Source organism: Colletotrichum spaethianum (genome assembly GCF_022836535.1).
Source record: "Colletotrichum spaethianum MAFF 239500 DNA, contig10, whole genome shotgun sequence".
Lineage (NCBI taxonomy): Eukaryota > Fungi > Ascomycota > Sordariomycetes > Glomerellales > Glomerellaceae > Colletotrichum > Colletotrichum spaethianum.
The window spans coordinates 769,293-791,824 of record NW_026054780.1 but is presented as its reverse complement, the minus strand read 5'-3'; the positions used below and the strand labels follow the sequence as shown (position 1 = coordinate 791,824).

Here is a 22,532-nt window from a genome sequence, read left to right as displayed (position 1 = left end):
GAAAAAAAAGAAGAAAAAAGTAAAAGAAGATAAAAGATTAAAAATAAATTTGAGAACACCGCCCGCCCGCAGCTACATCAAATGAGAGAGCGGACTACGGCTCTTCGTATTCAACTCTTGTTTCAGTAGTAACTCTGATGCTCATGCTTTTCACTCGCTGCGGAGTTGGACGCGAACTACCCTCAGGTATCGGTTGAATCTCTCCAATACTGTCAATACTGCTGCTGTCATTGTCTCTGTGCTTCGACTCGATAATAGTTTCTCGGTGCCCCGCACAGTCTTTGCGAAACGCGTCGCCCGACCAAAGTTTCGCAACATCTTCGTTTGAGCCGTTCCTCTGCATCTCGCTTGGCGAAAGAGAGACGTCGTCGCGCGAATGCAACTCGTAGGCCTCAGACTGAACGTTGCGGCGCTTCTTGTTGTTCTCAATTGTTGATGAGAAGGGGTCCGTTGTTAGGTGGTTCTGATAGTTCGGGTTCGATTTGTTGCATTTGGAACCGGCAATGCGGGAGGTAACAAACATGGGTAGGTAGTGCATGAAGAGCGGCTTGAGAGCTGGGACAGATGCGCAAACGACACCGGCATTTAGTTCGATAGACGCCCAGTTTAGTTGCTTTTCGAGGTCAAAGGTGTAGTCTTTGCTATTGAATAGCTGCGGGAGGAGAATTGTGCGTCGGATGGCACAGATACATACACTACGTGGATTTCAGAAACACTACACCTTAACAAGTAGACAAGATATCAACTTACAAGCTGCCTGTGGCGAAAAGAAGGATCAGAGACCATTTTTGTCTCCTGGCCATCTGAAGAGGGATGATGATCTTCAAGGGGAGGATCAGACAAACGATATCCATGATGATATTGGTTCCGCTAAGAGCCATGTAGACTATGTTTTTGTCAACGCATACCGCCCCTGGCCTTGCCGAAAGGTCCCAGGAGGCTTGGGTAGGTCTGCAGCTGAACACTATCAGGAATAAGTAGGTGAGCGCGTAGGCCGTGGCAAGACCAATAAACGTCATGGTGACGATCCTGAACCACCGCTCTGGCGAGAGACGCAGGTAGAGCACAAGCAGGGAGAGCTTTGCCGTTGTAACGCCAAGAGAATAAACGACGACCACGATCAAGCCATGCTAGACGCTTGGTTAGTCGTGGACGATCTGGTGTACTGGTGGTAGCCCAGATTAAAGAGGTACATACCAGCAGAAACGCAGGGGAATAATCGTCGCGCTTGACCTGCCATATGTGAACTCCCACGCCAAGGTCACATACTGTCATAGTCAGCTACTGTGGAGGAAGGCGAGCACTGGTGAGCTAGACTTACATTTGATCGAGAGACCAAAAAAGATTATCGCCCACCCCAATGAGATGCCTATGAGATCTGGAGGGGCTGTTGTTAGCATGACGATAATTTGGTCGAGCAAACGGGCCGGAAACCGTGGCGCTTGACTAACAGTCATCGAGACCAAAAGCTTTTCCGACTAGAGAAATCCTTGTATATGCTCTCAGACCAACAAAAATGATGGAGAGCGAGGTCAGCGTGCCGCCCAAAGCCAGCGCTCCTGATGTAATTGTCCCCGCGTCGAATCGACCTTGGCCAGCGGGCGCCTCGGCCATGTACTCGGATCCGGGGAAAGCCATCTGCTCATCGATAGTGAGTCAACCCGTCAAGGGCGTCAAAGGGGGGGGGCTTTCTTCTGTGGCAAGAAGAGCTTGTGAATGGGCAAAGAGGGATAAATAAACGGTCAAATTGAAAAACGGTCCCGGGGATCTGGGTATGCTTTATCTACGTGGAACACTGGAAGACCGTTTTGTGATCCGCGGAAATTTTTACCTGAGCATGCCGCGTCACACCAGTCGGGCATGATGCAAGAACAGGGAAGGCTCCGAGCTGGGCAAGCAGCAGACTGGAAACTGACAAGCAAACTTCGTTGCCCTTATTCTATTGAGTGTGGGCTGTCTTCAAAGATGCTTGGCTAGGGAAGACACAATGAGACCGGGTGGCGGACTTGCCATGCGACCCCCTTGTGTTCGCCATCGAGGATTCGTGTGTGATTGATCAGGGAAAAGAAGCAACTTATGTGGAAATCGGGCCACTGGCTCTGAGATGATATTCTCAAGTGGAAAAGTGACATATGCGGGTGAGTTTTAGTTTCATGGAGAGGAGGGGAGGGACTTGAGGGCCGGGAGCTAAAAAGTAAGCACAATTTAACGAGGCCAAACTGAAAAAGAAAAGACGGTAAATTGATACCGTCGTCCGCTAGTTTCGCTCACGGTTGAGGATGAGTCTCTCTCACCTTGCCGAAACCCCACATTGCTTGGAGCGGCCAAATCAGAAGAATCATGAAAGCAGTACCGAGAAAAAGCAACGATCGTAAACGCCCCCAACAGACGAATTCCTACCCGCCGTACAACCAATCAGGGCCTCAGATTCCCTTATCCATTTTAAAGCCCCTGCTGGACTCATGCGAATCTGGGCACGGAGTTGCCGTCTGATGAGAACCAGTCTGTCCGCAGCAGAAACTTAGGGGTTTTTTTTTTTTTTTTAATTACGCGAAGGAAATCAGATTACTACGAGTATTGTTCTGATTCCCTACCTATTCCTTTAGCATCTGACGGTATTTGATGGATGTTACACTCTTCTTGATATCATTTCTGGGCCAGAGAGTGACATCGACTGTGATTCGATTAGTGTGGCCTGCAACACCGACTCAGCGGATCGGATCCGCCGCAAGTTTGAAATGCAGACACAGCAGATGTGAGCGCTTGGTCCGGTCTCTTAGTTGTATTCGTACAGATAACGCATCTGCCATAGTTCAAAGTTTCCGGTCCATAATCTAGAGTCCAATCGGGGCAGGTCTAGACTTTGCGGCCGTCTCCCGAAGATATCGTGAGCGTATTGCAGACTAGGCAAAGTTCACATGACAGGAAAGAATATGGATCTGCACCTCGAATAAATCGACTATGATATCTCAACTTGACAATGACATACTTTCATGATTGCGGTCGCATCTTTGTAGGCGTAGATGGGTGCATGGTAAATGGATTCATGCTGTTGATATCGCCGCTAGCTTGTTGGCTCGCATGATAGCCTTCGATATCCCCATTGATGCTCCCTTCAGCTTCAATTATTCTAGCCATCTGAGGGGTTGCTGAAAGTGCCTGGCTTGCGGGTGACTGCGGCTGCATACTGTGCGCCAGATGCATTCGGCCAGCATAGATGTCCGTCGCCCCTGCGAAATATCTGCGAGAGTCGTTGCTGCCGCATTTCGATGTTGCAGTACAGGAGATTAGTGGGCGCATAAGCGGAATACACGCGGAGATGATTGCAGAGGTTGGTTCGGCGATGGTTAAGAGAACCATCGGAACGGCCTTGTAGTATGGATCGGTGGTGTTTAAAGCTAGGGACACAGTGAGGATTCTTACGATCGATATGGCACTGGTACTACGCGGGATGTTAGAATTTCGATATCGGATAAATAACAAAAGCATTAGCAACACAGCGGCGACCACTTACAATATGCCGACTCCAAAGCTAGTGATCAGGCCGGCTTTCTGCATTGTTGCAAGACGTAACCGTCTCACAAGAGCTATCGGCAGTATGAAGATGATGATATCTGTAAGAAGGTGTACGGTGCCGTTGACGTAAAGAAAAATCAGGAATCCGGTCTCCCTAGTGTTTGGGGTCTGGTTCAAAAAACCCCTCATCACGAGCCCGCCAGAGATGAGCATTGCCGCTGCAATGAAGAGCAAAATTCCTAGAAAAACGTCGCAGAAAAGCGTTATACTAGGCAGAGCAAACGCTCGACGGTATTGCAGGAGAAACGTTGCTTTGATGAACGCGAAGGAGACTTGATATATCAACGCCGCCGCGACGAGGAACTTTAGTCCACGTCAGCACTAGTACACACAGAGATATCTTTGGAAGGTGTCTTACAGAGGCATCTCTCATCATGAGCGAGGGCGATACCGTCCATGTGTGTAGACCGAGTGCTCCATATTTCGTGCCTAGATTGGGACGGTACTATTAGCCTCAGGGCAAGCTGCAAACTCACGCTCGCCGCCAGCAGCACTTACTAAGTTGTACCGTGGCACACTGTCCGATGAGCACAATCTTTGTTTGAATATCAGCAAGGCAACACAGCCTAGTGGGCCCTTTCGAACTAACCGAAGAACAAATAAACATAGTATCGTCTAGTTTCCAAGCTCGCATGACATAGCCTCTGATGTATATTCTGATTGCCATAAAGACCATGGCAATGGCCATGCATGCTGCAGAGATCCCAATGATAAGTAAATGCCTGTTATCCGTCGGCATTGAATCTGTCGGCGTTCCCCCTGATGCTTCGTTGGGAATCGTTGTGTTGCTCATGTTTGCGTGATGACGGAGCCCTACTGCCGAATTGCGGACAGCGGCAGCGTATGAATAAAGACAGTCAATGCGGCAAAGGCTCGTGTATCGTTGCTCGAAGATAGAGGATCCGAATCGTTATGCGAAAGTGCGCATCTTCTCCGAATACATGCTGGAGAGCAGTGATGTCGCCGCAGTGGTTTCGTTTCGTTCCTGTTTTTTTTTTTTTTGGCAAAGATTCTGCCGACGATGTCAGGGCAAGGTCAGGATGCCAAGAAAGAAAGAAAGTGATGCGAGATAAAAACTTCTGAGGTGAAGAAAAGATAAAAGGTCTTCAAGGGGAGGGGGGGGGGGCACAAGGCTGTATTGAGTTTGACGCCGTCTGTCGGGTTGGCCGGGTTCGGGAACGATTGTGTCTTGGATTGTTGTGGCCGCTGCCGACGAATGGAAGTCTATGTGTCTGGGCCGGATGCAGTGCGAAATCGTTACTCCAGAACGTCACACAAGCGCAAAGCACCTGCAGATAGTGGCTGGGTAGTTAGGATGTCAAGATGTGTACCCTTAGAAGGTGGCGCTTCGATGTGCTGATGCGCTGACGCTCCTTTGTTCCGGATCCTTGGGTTCTCGTGTCTCAGTTGTTGCGATACTCAAATAGCCAACCATGGCTGGAGCTGGACCCAGATACTTACGAGATTTTCAGAGCCGATTCAATATTGAAATCATACAATGTCCTTCGATTATCTTCGAAGTGGGCTGGACCCAGGCGGTTGACACCCCGTGCTCTCTGCCCCATCTAGCGGTTTACCATCGATTAGAACAAAGAAGATCGGTTAATTGTAGCCTTGCTGAGTCGACTAGTGGCACCCTAATTCGTTGTTCAAGAGCAAATTGCTCACCCTCATGTAGTCGCTTTTGGCTTGGTCTCGAACCCGGTCTGCAAAGTCCAGTAGAACCGCAGCTAGCGAAATCACCCTCGATAATCCAAATCTTGCCTTCAAAATTCCAGGACACTTCTTAATTGCCCAGAAGGACCAATTATCACTGAGAACTCAGAATTCTTGTGCCCGGGGTTCAAAACAGCACCTGACGGGGTTGTGCTCGAGATCTCTTGTCTATGGCAGTGGTCATCGTCACTGCTCTCTCCCTCTTCCGATTCGAATAACATCTCGGGACTTGATGGAGAAATAGCACATGTTTCACCGGGGAATGTGACAGCCCCAGTCCAGATGTGTCTGTTCCGAAGAGTGGAGCCATCCAAGCTTTTGCTAACACGACAACAGTCGTAGCTAGGTGATTCATTCCTCTGCTGACGACGCAGATCCATTTACTCAGGCAAATGACGCTTATATCAAAGTCGCGGCGGGTTGCTTTTAGCACAGTATGTGTAGCTAATATGAGCACAGACAATCTGCGTAATTCCCCAAAGAACCTGGCGACCAAAATTGCAATAAAGTTCGCCCCCCCCCCCCTCCCCCTAGGGTTAAAAATCCCCATGGGTACCCATTTGGGTTCTAACCGATTTGACCCATGGGGATTCTTTTGGGGCCCATATGGGTTATGGGTTGAAATGGGTTATGGGTTTTTTTCAAGATTATGGGTATGGGTTTTTGGGTTATACCCAAATGGGGATTTCTGTTTTCTGGATATAGGTATCATGGGTATCCGTCACGTAATAAGCAGAAAACACAGCAAATATTCTCAACCCATAAACCCATTCTTATCTTATCATTTGGATATGGGGATTTTTCATACCCATACCCAAAAAAATAATACCCAAATACCCAAAACCCAAAAACCCATTCATCTGGGTCCCCATGGGCCCCCATGGGTTGGGGATTTTTAACCCTACGGCCCCCCCCCCCCCCCCCCCCCCCCCCCCCCCCCCCCCCCCAGTTTCCCATGGCGTGATCAGTAAGTCCAGTAATACAACAACAGGTGGATTCAGAGACATTGGAGATAGCGATAGGAATATACAGTAGTGTGTGACTTATATTTGTAAAGTCGGAGGACTATGTACCGCCTCCAGTCTAATGCTGATCATGCTCTATCCTTTTATCTCAAAGACACTTCAAACCACAAGAATGCCAAACCGAACGCCGGTGCCATGAAACCGTGGTATCATAAAGGCGAAATTCAGAGAGAAGGCTTGAACTTAGACCTAATGCGCTCACCAAAGAGGAAGAAAACAAGAGGAATGGGAATGAGGCCAACAGAGATGAAGCCCAGCAAGCTATTGCCCCACCCTAGTCCAAGAGCATTATACATCTCTAGACCTCCCAAGGGGAGCAAAGCACCGGCCAAGGACCGGAGAACAGCCAGCGCGGCGGTGACAGACGCTGCGTAGCGAGGATATGTGTCTAGGAGGTAGTTCTGCACACACATCTTTTCCCGCCAAGTTAGCGATGAAATTCTGGGAATTTTGAGCGCATTGGGGCTTACCATGACACCCATAAGACCGATGCTGAAAATGACGACGCCAAGCATCGGGACGATGAAGTGGACACCCTTCTCGGCAGTCCAGCCGTAGATGAAGAGACCAATGGGCAGTACTACACCGCAGGGCATTGTAAGGACCGGAGTAAGACGAGCCTCGGGTCTGTGTGTGAGACCCTTGGCTTTGTTTCTAATGACGATGAAATCGGTGAGCATGCCGAAGGTAACAACACCAATCATCATACCAATACCGGCTGGCAGGAAAGTGAGGCCGATAGTCCCCTCGTCAAACCCGTACTGGTCCTTGTAGACGAAGGAGAATGTGGTGATGAGCAAGTAAAGAATACCGTAGGTGATGGCAACGTAGAGAGCCATGAGAGTTACGATGGGGGTGAGGAAGAGGAGCTTCAAAGGGCGGACTATAGCGTGCCGGAACGTATCACTAATTTTTGCCTCTGTCTGGAGCTTGCTGCGGAGGTTCCGGTTGCCGGTTTCTTTGCGGAGCCTCTCCGCCTTGCGCTCGAGAATAAGAGGGGCGAAAGTCTCCTTCATCATAAACCAGGAAAGAGGAATAAAGATGCCGCCCTATGGCCAGGTTAGTCACTAATGTTGTTGGAAATATGGTAACCGATGCAACATACCACAATGGTAACCAGCCAGTACACCCATCTCCACCCAGCGGCCTTGATGAGGTACCCGCCAGCAACGGGTCCGATACAGGGTCCGAGAAGAGGGCCAAGAGCCCACGCGGACATGGCTCGGCCGCGCAGCTCGACGGGCATAATGTCCGCGATACTTCCGCTACCGATGGTAATGGGTACAGCACCAGCCAAGCCCATAAGAAAGCGGAAGGCCATCATCATGGCCATGTTTTGAGACAGGGCAACACCGACAGTAAATATGGTGAAGAGAATATTGCCCCAGATATAAAGACGTGCGCGGCCAAAGACTTCACTCATTGGGGCAATAATGAGGGGACCGAAAGCAAAGCCGAGAATATAGACGGAGACGACAAAGGTTGCTACGGTCGGGGAGGTCTCGCCGAACTCGACCATGATCTTGGGGATGCCGGGGGCAAACATTGACGAACCCTACAGGAGAAGGTTAGTGCTTGCGAAAAAATGCAGGCCTAAAGTAATGGCTTACAAGTGGTCTTCTAAAGTTAGCGAGTGATTTATATGCGATTAGAGAATAAATCGATACTTACGTGACAAAGGTCAGCATTGAAATGGTAGCGACGTTCATCCATTTCATCTTCATCGGCCAGTTTTGGGGGTTCCCTGGGTCATCAGGACCATCCCAGTCGACGATATCAGGATTTTGTTCCGCGTCTTTCTCTGCATCTTCTCTGATATCTGGCGACCCGGGAGCGGATTCAGTTCTAATCGTTGCGCCTTCGAGATCGGATGTGTTGGGATGGAGTCCCTTTTCCATGTCTACATTTCTCGGCGCAGAGTCCGACGACCTCGATTCCGCCGCCATGCTGTGGTAACTCTGGAGTGTGATCTTCCGATGGGTAAGGGAGGTTGTGTTTGTGTGAGCTGATCGCGGGACTTGGTAGTTATTGATATGATTCGGACTTTATTTGCGTATTGTCGTATGACTGGAAAGCTTGGCATGAGCCTCAAAGAACAATTTTGAAAATGTGAGACGCGGGCAAGAGGTAACATTATATTCATCACGGGGGACCAAACTACAGGAGGATTCCGACAATACTAACCCCCGGCGATCAAGAAGGGGTCTGCTCCGGGTGCACAAAGTTATGCACAACTGGTCCATGCGCCAACCCGTCGGGCTGGGTTTCTCGCTCCACACACCATCGGAACAGAAACCGAGACCGAGATACCCTACCGATACGAGCACGAACGCCGCAACGATTGGACGACAGCGATGGCTGCAAGGATGACCCCGCTTAAACGCTAGACGGGCTGGAACATTTTATGAGAACAGACGGCGGTGACATGGCATATAGTCTGGGTCGTTGGTTGCTTGTCGCCGCGAATTCTTGCTCGCTTTCTCATTCCAGTCACGTTCCAGCATGACATCTGGTTTTCGATGGATGCCAAGCGTACCATAGACTGCTGCCAAACAAGTATCGGACGAGTTGAAAGCTGACAATGCCGCCAGACCCGCGGTGATTACTTTACGTCGTAAACCCGAGAGAACGGTAGGGCTCGATATTTTTGTCCCCGAATTCGCCGGTGTCGTGAACTCTGAATGATTGGACGCGTTGTTTCGAAGGGATTCGCAAGTCCACGCGTTTTGCGCACCACAACTCCAACAGATGCACAAGTTCGGCAAGCCTAGCCTTGGTCACGCCCCAATGGTTTGTCTCACGATCATATCCAGTGGTCCAAGACGGCCATTGCGTTGTAAAAAAGGTCGTCGGCTAAATGCTAAACAGCATTGTACTATCCCAAAAGCATGTAGGCATTTCGCCGGCTTCTGCAGTGCTGGGTCATCTGGGCCTGAGAGTTGCACAACTCAGCCCGGAGCTTGCACAACTCGCTCCGGAAGGTGGCCTTCCCGCCGGCCAGTCCCTGCGGGGGAATAAAGCCTTTGAAATTGGCTGCTTGACGCCTTCGCTTCCCCCAAGCAACAAGCTCTGTGAGTGACGCGGATCCTTCCGCAGCCACGGACTGTTGTAAGAACCCGCTGGCGTGAATCCGGCTTTCACTTGGATACAGCAGCTAAAAAGCGACAATGAGGAAACATTTTGGGGATGCTTCGTAGGTGCCAAGGCCTAGCAGACGGGATCGGGGTTAGACTCCGGCGAGGCAGAGACCTTGTCAGTATGCAATGCGTAGGGTGATGCTAACGAGGAATCAGGGCTGGTTGATTGTCCTGGACCCTCCAATGGTTTCCAGAATCGCATCCTCTGGAATACACGTATGGACTCCAGCCCCATCACATCAGCCTTACCTTTCGGTTCTCTAGAAGTTGCACAGGGCGCGTATTTCGTCCGATTTTCAGTCCCCAAATCCGGAGTACCTACTCAGTCAAAGATACTTTACAGTAAAGCTCTTCCAACGACGAATTTCAAGTAGCACAATCGTATTTAGAAGCTTTGCCATTTGGTCCTTAGCGTGACTCCTAGGTCCATCAAGCTGTCGTTCGGACATTTTTTTCGCAATCAAGCTTGCTTGTTTCATCTTTGACTCATTTAAGCGTTTTCCCTTTGTACTTCGAAATATTTTCCATGAAAATGAACATGCAGGAAGACCAGACTGATCAGAATTTCATTGCTGACAGACTTGCCAATCACAAGGTGAGTACAGGGTAAGGAACGTCCTAGAGATCGTGGATAATTCGATAGTCCAATGGTAGCACGATAATGACCTTAGCTCATCCGGCCCCTGTTCAACGTAGTTGCTGGACTTCGGTTTCGGGAACCAAGGCCTCAAATCCCGGTATCCCGACCAATTTGCAACGGGTGCGGAGCCGGCCAAGGCCGATGTCCCCCGCTAAACTCCCGTAAATCCGTTCAGAGGTTTTATGGTCCATCTTCGATCTGTAGATCTTTCATGCCAAGCAAAATGGATAGTAAAAACCATGGACCTTTCGATATCGGTTTCGTGTCGAACACAGGGCAAAGACCAGTACTGCCCCTATCGAAACTGACATGGAACCTCGTTCAACCATCTCATGTCTCTGGAACTTCCAGTAGAGTCGACAAAGTTTCTGAATAAACGATAATCCGATTAATCTTTCTATTTCTGATGTCGAAATTGCTCTGAAGGCCATGGCATGTATCAAGACTTTGGCAAACTGGGGATGTTTTAACAGATTGCTACAGCTTATTCATTTATCAAACCAGAGCATGCACGTGAGGGTCCCAACAGTTTACTTATCAGGCAGGGTTCATCATCTAGCGAAATTGTAATGGAGAAATCGAATGCTGAAGGTGTTATCGAGTTGGTGAATTTATCACTACTCACTCGGTGTTGACAATGGGGCACTTCAGTATTGTCAACTTCCAGTTCGATGAGAAGCAACTCGTCCAAGGCTGTGCTTAGATAGGAAGAACAGATGATTCTAAGCAGGAAGAGCACTGTGTTCGCTGTGAGCAACGCATTACCGCTAAAAGGTATGTGCCTCAATGTAGTTTTACGACTCACATGCCGTAGGTGACGAGCCGCGAAGCTAGGGACCCGGAAGACGTGGCGTACTTATTGATGAGGATTCTGAAGGGACTGATAGAGTCTTCCAGCTTCTGCAGAGAGATCATCACATTTAATATGAATGGCCCATATGTCTTCTTCGGGCAGGATACCACCTGATTTTGTTAGTTAGTACATCTAATCCCGCAACTCGGGGCCAGAATTCGAGAGGCGGTCGTGCTTTCCTTACATCTTGGTTCTATCTCTTCACATCTTTTAACTTCACAACAACCTTGGAATTATGCATTGCGCATGCGGCAACAGAGGAATGTTTCGGTCTACTGCCGTGTGATACGGTAATGCATTTTTCGCAATCATCTACGCTCTACCAATGCCCATCCGATCTTGCAAGAGATCAAGCCGAAGGCAAAACTCGTCCTAGATCCGAGCAAGTCCGGCAAACCTCCCGCTGCATGCCGAAATCAGCTACGCTAGCACCAATGCGCGACTTGCAGAGAACGCGAAGGAAGTGGGGCCTATGGGTGTGGAAGAGGCTGAGCATGCAACATCGAAGGTGTAGGGCTCAGGCTTGTTCTTTTGCAATTCAGGTTATAGCTGCCTTCCATCCATTCTAGACATTGATTATGTTACGGTGTCTATCGACTATCAAGAGCATCATACGACTCCATCCAGCTATTAGCTTCCCTTCACTTGTGAAACATCATGCGAATATACGCTGCGGTACTCACAGGCGGTAGCTTTCAGCCTACAGACTGGGTTTAATCAGATTCTTCGTAAAGTCATCCAAACTGGAGCATATGGTTCGACCTTTGAAGCGAAGTATTTTTCAAGATTGAAGAATTAAAATCCAGACGTTGTAGGAGCTTCTTACACTACTATTCATACTTGTCGCGATGCCCTCACGCGCATCGCGCAGCCTTGTGAGATTTGCGCCAGGCCCGGATTAACTATTAGTCCAGTCCCTTTGTGCAGATCCACCACGCAGGATACATATTTATTTGTTTTAGACAAAGTAATCCTATATATAGAAATCTAAGCCGTTTTCCTTATGTCTTTTTTACCCTAAGTAGTAACTTTATAATAGTTATAAGCTTAGCTTATGTTATACCCTTAAACTACTATATCTAAAGTATATTATAAGCTAAAAAATCTTTTTTAAATAAATTATCTTTATTTTCTTAAACTAATATCTTTAATATATTTATTTTTGTTAAGGCTATAAAAAAACTTAAGATATAAAGTAATTAGCTTTTATAGTATATAACTTTTTAGCTTAAAGTAAAGTTAAAGTATATCTAAGAATTTATTAACTTAAATAAACTTAAATAAATAAATAAAAATAAACCTAAATATTTTAATAAGATCTTAAATACTTTAAAGATTTTTACTCTTAATAAATTTATTGTTAATATAAATCTTAAATAAATTAATAATAAACTCTTTTTAATAATAGCTAATTTAAATATTAAGGTTATATACTAGATATATATCTTAAATATTAATATAAAAAAAGCTATTTAGAAATAATAAAAAAAAGTATTTAATATAATTAATATATAAGTAAAAACATTAATTACTAAATTACTTTTTAAGCTAATTTAAATAAAAGCTTTAGTATAAAACTAAATAATACTTTACTTAATACTTAAGATTTTTAAGTAATAATATATATTAAATAACTTATTTAGCTAAACTATTATTTAAGAAAAATATTTAGCTTTATTAAATTAAATAGCTTTAAGTATTAATTTATTTATTTAGTTAATAGAATAATAAAATTCTTATTTTTATATAAAAATTCTAGATTTACTAAAAGTCTAAGGTACTTTTACTTTAAGAACCTTTTTAAGAGTAATATTATATAAAATTACTTTATCTTAAGTAACTTATAAACTTATAGAAATTATCTAAAATAAGATAATAGGCCTCTTAGTTAAAAACTTAAATAACTATATAATAATCTTAACTAATGTTTTATAAGAAGACTTATTAGTAGTAAAGTACTATAAAAGAAAACCTAGTATTTATATAACCTTAATAAGTTATTTTACTATATTAACTAAGAATAATATATACTACTTTTTACTAAAGAACTTAAATAAAGTATATATTTATAGCTACTTATACTACTAGCCCTTACTTAAATATACCTATATAAAGAAAACCTTTACTAGCTACTTACTTAGACTAGCCTTAATTACTAATAATAACATATAATAAATCTATAATTAAATTAATAACCTTTAAAATATAAACCTCTAAGCTAAATTTACTTAGAAAAAGTAGCTCTAAGTAATCTTTTTGTCTTAAAGAAAAGATCTTAGGAAATATAATAATAAAGCTAATAATAATAAAAATAATAATAATAGACCTAGTAATAACTTATTATTAAAGGTTATTATATATATTATTAACTTTACTTTACTTTAACTAAACCTAAATAAAGTTATTTAGAAAAAGAAAGTTTATAGTATCTTTACTACTTTATACTCTAGCTTATATATCCTTTTATATAATACTATATTAGATAACTATAAAGCTATTTACCTAGTAAACAATATATTTCTCTTAGAGCTAAGTATAGTTTAAGCAGTTAAAGAGGGTAATTAACAGGTTAACTTAAGTACTACTTTATACCTTATTTATGTAAAAGGTAAACGTATAATTAAAGGGATTCTTAGAAGTTAAAATAAAGTAAACTAGGACCTTATACTTAAAAATATAGTATATATAAAGAACTTTTATATAAATATTATATTAAAAGCTTTATTTTATATAATAAGTATCTAGTACTTAAAGCTAAATTATACCCTTTAATATAAAGAGTATTCAGATAACTTTATAGTTAAGTAACTTATATAAAAAGTAAATATTACTTTTTTTAAATATAAGCCTCTTTTTAATTACTTTTCTTATATATAAATCCTAATAAGTAACACATTTATAGTTAATATTAATATAATAAGGCTACCTTACTATAACACTTCTATATAACTTTTATACTACAAAAAGAGTACTTACTTAGACCTTACTTAGCTCTAGTACTTATAAGGTAACTACCTAAGACCCTAGGCGCTTAAGTAATTAGTCTTAAACGCTTAAAGGGTAAAGATTAAGGCTTATAAGAGATTAAAATACTCCTATTACTAAATAGCCTATATAAAGAAAATAGTCTTAAAACAAAGATTAGAATAAAGGTTATTTTGCTTATACTATAGAATTACTTAGAACCTTTTTAATTACTTTAAAGGATATAATAAGAACTTATAGCTTATAGTAATTAAAAATAAATATATTAGTTAACTCTTTAGATTTCTAAAGGTATTAAAAACCTATAAGAGTATATTTAAAGTTCTATATATCTTTAAGTAATAAATAATAAGGTAATATAGCTTTACTTTATATAAAATAAAGCAGGACATAGATTACTTTATTATAGTAATTAATAGTAATATAAAGTTCTAATAATAAGTAGAAAAAGAGGAAATTAAGGTTAAGACTACCTCTCTATATACAAAGAAGCTAAATAGTAGAGCTAAGAGGACTAGCTAAAAAGTAATAACTAAAGGTATTAAACTACTTTCTAAAGTAAGCCTTTTATATAAACTATAGGTTAAAGTAGTAATAGCTAGTATATACCTTTATAACATTAGCTTTTTTTAGTATAACGCTTAGTTTTATTTAATTAAGAAAAAAAAGAAATAGTTTAAATAATTTTTTTATTAATAATAACTTTAATACTAAGTAACCCTTAGCTAAGACTTATATTTATAATAAAAATAGCTTTATATATATAACTACTAAATATACTGAAACTACGTAAGATAAAGGAAGCTAGTAAGTAGGCAGTTAACACACAAACCACACTAAACACCAAGGTCCTAGTATTGTTACGAGTGCACCTGGAGTGACTGATTACCCTAAGTAATTACTTTAACGCCTAGACCATGAAATACTACTCTTTTTAGGTCCTCTTTAGCCTGATCAAGGCTATAAGTAAACCAGAAAAGTGTATCCTTTATGTTTTATAGTCTATTTAGATTTGCTCTTGTTATTAAGTGGTATGTATATATATATTATAATCTCTAAAGAAAGATACCCTCTTAGACCTTAGAGGTCTAGTTAGGCCTAAGGAAACAAAGTAATAATTACTTATTACACGTGTTATTTAGATATTAAAGTAATAAATTCGTTTATATTTATCTAAGTACTTATTGAAACTGCGTGGGATAAAGGAAGCCAGCAAGTGGGCAGTTGACACACAAACCACACCAAACACCAAGGTCCCAGTATCGTCACGAGTGCACCTGGAGTGACCGATTACCCCAAGTGACTACCCCAACGCCTAGACCGTGAGATACTACTCTTTTCAGGTCCTCCTTGGCCTGATCAGGGCCATGAGCAAACCAGAAAAGTGTATCCTTCACGTCTTGCAGTCTGTTCGGATTTGCCCTTGTTGCTAAGTGGTACGCATGTGTGTGTCGTGATCTCTGGAGGAGGAGGATACCCTCCTAGACCTTAGAGGTCTAGTCAGGCCTAAGGAAACAAAGCAACAGTCACTTATTACACGTCTTGTTTAGATATCAAAGTGATGAATTCGTCCGTGTCTGTCTAAGTGCCTGTCTAAAGATGTCAAGCTTCTCTGTCTGCTTCGTCATGAGATCCCGATCTCTGTGATAGTATCTGACTAGAGCCCCCTTTTGTACTTGGAAGGGTCCTGCTTAGTCACATCTGATCAGGCCTGTGATTGTGTCTGCAGGCTGATAAAAGGAAAAATGAAAACGCGAAACCCTGCCCCTTTCCAATCGTCCCCCAGTTTTCTTCTTCGCGCAACATATTAAAAGGAGAAAAGTGTAAAAGCATAGGGGCAGACGACATGTAAAAGCAAAAACCAATCCTCCTTATTGTATCCTCCCTGATCAGACCTGTGATGTCCTCCTAGCGGCGGCGGAAAGAGTATCTCGAGCCACTCGCCTCGTTACGAGCTGCCTCCCTCTCAGCCTCGAGACGCTCCTCCTCGAACTTAGCATCCCACTCCCGTCCCTGATCATACCGCTTATGACCCTCCCATCCAGGTGCAATTGTAGGTCGTAGAAACAGCTGCCAAGGGCGCTGTCGCACTGCCACCGTCTCATAAGGGTTCTCGAACATACTAACATATTCGTCCCTGGTGTAGTCGGTAATAGACTTGACCCTGCGCTCCCTTAGCTTGTGGCGCTGCTCCTGTGTATTGAACAGGGCTTTCTCATAAGCATTTCGCTGTCCTTCAGCCTTCATGTACGCAGTAGAAGCCACATTAGACAATCGCTTGAGGTTAAGGGGGCAGCGCGGGAGCGCGGGCTTCGCGGTGGCCTCAGACTCAGCATCGCTAACCTCCTCTTCGTCGTCTACATCCTGAGCCTGATCAGGCTTAGGAGATGGCCTCACCACGTTACCTTCTGGGGCTGGCGTGGTAGAGAAGCCTGGCTGGTCCTGTGGCGCACCAGTATCTGAGGGGGGGCGCATCGAACCAAAGAGACTGGTGAGATCGTCGTCTTGAGGTGCTGAAGAAGGCGTCTTTTTGATGGGCTTAAAAGTCCCAGGAAAGGTGTTAGAGAATTCCGGTGTGTCCTCCTTAGTCTGATCAGGCTTGCTGGATGCTTCTTGTCGAAGTCTCTTGTCATAACTGTCCAGTACAAGCCTCGGCTTATTGCGAAGGTCCTTTCTGCCGTAGTTTCCTGGTTTACTGAACTCTTCAGTAACCCATTGACGCCAGAAATGGTTAACGTGGTCAATGACGTTGCCTCTGCTATCGTTCCAAACCTTCGTCCAAGTCGGACTCTTTGCGATGTTGGTAACGTTGTCTCGGATGCAGCATCTGATGAATTCCGCTGCATGCATTCCGCAAGTCCACTCGTCAGGCTGTTGAGGGCCGATCACAATGCCTGCTTTCATGCGGATCACCTTGATCAGGTTGGGGGCAGCATTGACGCTCTGATAGAACTTGCAGAGACGGTCCATATCAATAGCGTACCGAAGGGTTGCATCTCCGTCTCTCCACATACTGTCATACCAGAAAGATCGTCCAGTAACTTGGTTAACGAAGAGGGCAGTGAAATGATTGATGTGATGGGTAACGAACGCCAGGCAGTCCGCCTTTCGAATCCGGTCCTTCTGATCAGGTCTGGCCGTCACAGTAGGGGTGTCGCGGCTCCAAGGAGGGCTGTCGGCAACAAAGCAATTGACCTTGGCATCTCGAGCAGCAAATGCCGCAAGACTTTGGACATCGTCAGAGGCCATCCAAGACTGCTTAACCAAATGTCCAACCGCGTTGTAGATACCAGGGAGGTAGGTTTTTGACTCGTTGTTTGTCCACTTCCCCCAAGAACCATCTTGCGAAAAGCCCTTGCCCCAGCGATTATACATCATGCTTATGGCAGACGCGTTGTTACTCGGAATCCACATGGGAGCAGGTCCGTCGCCCTGATCAGACGGACCAGGACAGTTGGGAGGTCTCAGCGGAGTAATAGGGTCTTCAGTAGCCGGGTCTGTGAACCCTTCGAGTGGCTTGAGGTCTTCGGGATGCGCGTGCTGTGATTTCTGCGGCATCTTGATGGCGTTCGTGGTTTGCTTAGTCGGATCAGGGAGATTGTCGCTGAGATTCTGAATGCGGCATTCCTCGAAGAGAGTTTGGCAGTGCTCCAAAACCCACATGTTGTTGGTTCCATCTGGGCCGGCAGGAGCGTTCCAGATAACGTTAACGGCTTGGAAGGAAGACATGATGAGTTGTAGATGTGTGTAGATGGGTCTGATCAGGGTGAGAAAGTAAAAAGAAAAAGGGAATAATGTGTTGTTGATTGTTGGTTGGCTCGAAATTGTGTGGCTGAAGTTGATGGTGGTGGTGGAAGAAGGAAAAGTGAAAGTTGTTGTTGGCGGGTTTCTTGGGCTTATTTTATAGCTTTGTTTCTGACGAATCTTGACCTTGTTGTGAGGGAAGGAGCAATTCGAAGTTGCTGAAGAGAAAGAGTAAAAAGGTGGATACAGGAAGGTAAAGAAGATAGTTGTTCATCTGCCCAATGTTCACAAAAGTGAATAACTTCTTCCTGTTCACAACAGTGAATCACTTCTTTTCTCTTAGTTCCTTCCCTCTGATCAGTGAATTAGAAGAAGCAGGCCGTAGTTAGCAGGATAAAAAAAAAGAGGCCAGGAATCTTCCTTCAGATCACTTCTTCTCTTCCTCCACACAACTTCACGTTGCTTCTTAAGCTTCATCTTTTCTGCAACTCAAAACCACTCAACAAATCAACTTAACTTTCTCACCACAGCCCTGATCAGACATCGCCATGCCTCCCAAGCGCAAGCCTGAAGCTGCCTGGAACCCGTGGTTCTTTACTTGCGACCCTCCTGCTGGAAACAATTACCTGGCCATAACTCCTGTCAATGCCACAGTAAGTCGTCCCCTACTCCCTGTTGAAGGTTCATAGCTCTGATCAGACAGATCGCAACTTCCTTAGTGTGGCGAAAACTCGAGTCTCCGATCGGTAGTCTCTACTGCGAAGTCCAGTTTGCCGATGAAATTCAGAATGGTCAGACTCGCAAGAAAGTTGCTCAGGCCTTCTGGCAGGCTATCGCAAGAGGCAATGTCCTTCAAGTCCTCCAAGATCATACCAAGACTGGCTTGTTCAAGCGTCGCGTTTTCGTCTATGCCGGTTATCAGGGTGCTTTTGGATCCCTGGCTTGGAAGCTTGCTAGTCGCATGCAGGCTGGCGCCGCCTTGGCTGTCCATGGCCTTGGTGGTCGCAATGCTGTCCCTTGCGAATGCTGCGAAAAGGGTTGGCAGGCTGTCCGGGCTGGGCCTGATCAGGTCGCCTGTTTCGTCCCCTTCTGGGAATGCGTCTCCCTTCCTAACGAATTCGGCAATGCATGCTCCAATTGCCTTTACCACGAGACTCAAGTCCAATGCTGCTATCGAAACAAGGACTTTTACCAGGAGTTTGGATACATGGGTCGGGTAAAGGGCACCAAAGAGCGAAGAGCCAGCGGCGGCGGCGTCCCCTCAAGCATTCCTAACAATATCTCTTCTATCGATTCCACGCAGTTCTTTCGGTCTGACCTTATGAAACTTATCAAGGATCAGTATAAGGGGCTTTCTAAGAAGGAGAGAAAGTCGCCTGGTATCTTGGATGGCTCTATCTGGGTGCAGGATAGTATTGACTGGAAGACGGAGGGTGATGATGAGGATTCGGACTAGGGATATAGGGTTGTCTGATGACTTGGTGGTTTGGGCTTAGGATTTGGGGTGATTCTGGGATGTTTCTAGGTCTGATCAGGCGTTTCCTTTCCCAGATAACCTCGTCCCCAAGTTTATTGATGAATGCAATAAGGGTTCCGAATCAATGAACTTTTCGTGAAAGGAAATGCGTGCGAAATGTTATGGAAATGACAGTGCGATGTAGACATTAATAAAGGAAAATGAAAGGATATGACAGCAGGCCTGATCAGGCTTGCTGTGTCATGTCAGTATACTGCGCGTCCTTTGCCGAGTCCTTGGGTTGGATGTCAATCGCAAGTCTGGACGATGACTTCCAATGCTCTAGTTCTCTGCGGAGCGTGTCGTTTTCTTTTTCGAGGCGTAGCTGTTGAAGCCTCGATCGTGTCTGCATGATGTCTTCGTCCTGATCAGGGCTAGGAGCCATGTCTACTTCCCAAAGTTCGTCTTGGTGGTCCTGGGCTGGGAAGAAGGGGGTTATTTCGTCTTTGAGCTTGGCTTTGGCCCACGCAGGATCCTCCGATTCCCAGAAACCGGCGTCGTTCTCGATATATCTCTTGAGACGTTTCCCAGCGTATGTGGCCCTCGTGATAAGGTCACCAGCAAGCGTCTCTAGGCGGTACGATGCCGAGTTCTCAGACACAGAGTGGACTCGTAAAGGGCCTTGCCAACGGTATGTAAGTTTCCTAGCTTTCGATTTGTCGATTGCGCGTTTCTCGTCGAAGACAAGAACTAAATCGCCAGGCTGAAGCTTCTCTGACCGCATTGTGTGTTGATGGCGTGCGTTATAGTAATCCGCAGATTTCTGTCTCGCAAGAGCCACATTCTTGGCTGCAGTCTCCCTATCGATTTCAAGTTGTTCAAAGGAGCGTATCCTGGCAGCGAGTTCCTGATCAGGGTCACGAACTCGTCCCCAGTCTAATACTCTCCAAGTCAAGGTAGATTCTTCGATGGGTGTGATCGCTTCGTATCCTGTAGTTAGGAAGAAAGGTGTGTAGCCCGTTGGTGCGCGGACTGTCGTTCGGTCTGCAAACAGCGTAGTAGGCACAATTTTCCCCCAATCTCTTTTTCCTCCGTCTGACCAGGTCAAGATGGTGTGCGCAATGGGTTTATGGCCTTGTTCATTGACCCCGTTCGCCTTTGAGTTATACGCTGATATAACCCTTTTTCTGATACCATACTTTTCATTCAGGCGGTCCACAGTCCCTTTGTTTTCTGGTCCGCCGTCGACAATCATCTCTCCACAGACACCGTGGCGGCAGAAAAAGTCTTCCCAGATGAAGTCGGCGACCTGATCAGAGGTGACAGTCCTTACCCTCCTTGCTTCGGGCCAACCCGTCATATCACAACGTCCCTCGATCAGTGCCCAGGAACCAATCCACTGGACATCAATAGATATCTTCGTAAACGGTAATTCCCCTGGGACTGTACCGATGTGCCAGTCGTCCATCCGGGTTGATCGAGCCTTCTGACAGGATGGGCATGACGCGAGCTGGGCCTGCACCCTCCGGTACATATCTTTCCAGATATAGGATACAGAAAGCCGATGGAATGTTGCATCGCGTCCCCGGTGTCCTGATTCGACGTGTGCGTTCCTGATCAGGTTCTCCTGAATCTTTGGGTCGTCAATAAGGCGTCTAGGGATCGGGCATCTCTTTGTTGGTCGGCGGTATAAATAGCCATCTCGAGCAAGATAACACCAGGCCTCTATTTTGAACTTCCTGAAAGTATGCTGTGATATTCCATCTGGGCGTAATAGTGTCTTTAGATGGAAGATGATTTGTCTCGTTCGGTCAGTCCAGTACTGATCAGGGCGGAGCCATGCTTCAGGGAGTTGATGCAGGTGAGAGGTCTTTGAAATGCCGGATTTGGATCCTCCGAATGATTCGTGCAGTCGAACAAAGTAGAGGTTGGCGTCGATGAAATCTTCAACCTGATCAGGGCTCTCGTATTCCTCGATATCGGACAGCCCTGGTGCTTTTCGTGATAGCGCATCCGCTACCACATTCTTCGTCCCCGGTATATGCTTGACGTCAAAGTCGAAAAGACGTATCCAAGCAATCCACCTAGTGATTAGGGCGCCAGGAAGATCGTGAGACCCTCCGTTGAGCTGAGCAACTAGGACCTGTGCATCAGTTTCCAACAAAAATCTGATACCGTAGACGTAGTTTCGGAGTTTCTTCAATGTCATCAAAACCGCTCTCAATTCCAGTTTCCCAGAGTCGTATTTTAACTCAGCGCCTCTCCAGATACCACTTTCATACCTTGCCACAGCCCTCTGGGTACCGATCATCTGACTTAGTACTGCGCCCCAACCTTGCAGGCTCGCATCTGTGCTGATGACCACTAACCCAGCTTCTGGGCCATAGGATAATGAAATGATTACAGGAGAAGTTGTTAGTTTGGACTTGAGGGTATCCATAGCGTTGACCTGATCAGGCCCCCAGGTAAACGTGGCGTTCTTTTTGAGGAGTTTCTGGAAAGGCAAAGTGATCTCCGAGTATCTGTCGACCCATGATCTGTAGAACCCAGTCATCCCTATAAATGACCTGACTTCACTGATGTCTTTGCATTCTTCCCATTCCTTGATCTTGATGACGTTCGCCTGATCAGGGCGGCGACCTCCAGAACCGCAGACATAGCCGACGATAATAGCCGTTCTCTGAAGCCATTGTGATTTCTTGCCAGCTATTGTGCAGCCTGCCAACTCGACATTGAAGAGCACCATGTCGACGTAGCGAATATGTTCGTAGATGTAGCGTCGAATGCCGGCCTGATCAGGGAGCTCCTCATCGTTGTACGTGGTTGTAGGCCCTTTGATGACGATATCATCAAGAAAAGCCCGGCAACAATGTGGTATAAGGTCATAGAGTATCCGGGTGATAACTCTCATGAACTGTGCCACAGAATTGGTACCACCTTGCGGTAAGGTGCACATGCGTAGAAGTCCAAGGGGAGTAGCAAACGTTGTTAAATCCCTGCTTTCCTCAGCTAGAGGGACTTGGTCGTATCCAGAGAAGAAGTCCAAGAGTGAGAGAATCTGGCACATGCCGAAGTCTTCTGAGAAATTCTCTGCTCCTGGAGGAGCAAAGGCATCGCGAATCGTGACCCCATTCATCCGAGTAGCTGAATTGATCAGGCGTAGGGAACCATCCTTCTTCTTCACAAGAAACCAAGGGTTTCGTATAGCCCCATGACCTTCTTCTAGGATACCCTTATCGATTCGTACCCGGATAATGTCCATAGCTTGCGATTCAAGCGCTTTGGGTATTGGAATCCCCTTTTCTCGCCAGGCTTTGTGAGGCACAGTCCTGATCACCTGTGGGGGGGCAACTTTCGGGTCAAGCGCGCCGTTTTCGGAGAAGTCCCAAGCGAGAGCATT

At 45.4% G+C, this 22,532-nt stretch overlaps 5 protein-coding genes across 5 annotated transcripts; 1 reads left to right on the top strand and 4 right to left on the bottom strand.

Moving 5' to 3' along the window:
- Window positions 1-94: 94 nt before the first annotated feature.
- ColSpa_04762 (satratoxin biosynthesis SC1 cluster protein 4) lies at window positions 95-1,638 on the bottom strand (the record flags this gene model as incomplete). Its single annotated transcript, XM_049270974.1, has 5 exons — window positions 95-641; window positions 751-1,130; window positions 1,198-1,268; window positions 1,322-1,378; window positions 1,452-1,638. 5 exons carry the CDS (start codon window positions 1,636-1,638, stop codon window positions 95-97), a joined length of 1,242 nt encoding a protein of 413 aa, XP_049126931.1.
- Window positions 1,639-6,481: 4,843 nt separating this feature from the next.
- On the bottom strand, window positions 6,482-8,263 carry ColSpa_04761 (efflux pump rdc3; the record flags this gene model as incomplete). The annotated part of the gene is made up of 4 exons (XM_049270973.1): window positions 6,482-7,366; window positions 7,423-7,872; window positions 7,928-7,937; window positions 7,989-8,263. 4 exons carry the CDS (start codon window positions 8,261-8,263, stop codon window positions 6,482-6,484), a joined length of 1,620 nt encoding a protein of 539 aa, XP_049126930.1.
- A 7,577-nt stretch (window positions 8,264-15,840) lies between these two features.
- Window positions 15,841-17,661, bottom strand: ColSpa_04760 (uncharacterized protein; the record flags this gene model as incomplete). Its single annotated transcript, XM_049270972.1, has 1 exon — window positions 15,841-17,661. The coding sequence occupies one exon, from the start codon at window positions 17,659-17,661 to the stop codon at window positions 15,841-15,843; it is 1,821 nt and encodes a 606-aa protein (XP_049126929.1).
- A 563-nt stretch (window positions 17,662-18,224) lies between these two features.
- ColSpa_04759 (uncharacterized protein) lies at window positions 18,225-19,132 on the top strand (the record flags this gene model as incomplete). The annotated part of the gene is made up of 2 exons (XM_049270971.1): window positions 18,225-18,329; window positions 18,380-19,132. The coding sequence occupies 2 exons, from the start codon at window positions 18,225-18,227 to the stop codon at window positions 19,130-19,132; spliced, it is 858 nt and encodes a 285-aa protein (XP_049126928.1).
- A 247-nt stretch (window positions 19,133-19,379) lies between these two features.
- On the bottom strand, window positions 19,380-19,916 carry ColSpa_04758 (uncharacterized protein; the record flags this gene model as incomplete). Its single annotated transcript, XM_049270970.1, has 1 exon — window positions 19,380-19,916. One exon carries the CDS (start codon window positions 19,914-19,916, stop codon window positions 19,380-19,382), a length of 537 nt encoding a protein of 178 aa, XP_049126927.1.
- Between the last annotated feature and the right edge of the window lie 2,616 nt (window positions 19,917-22,532).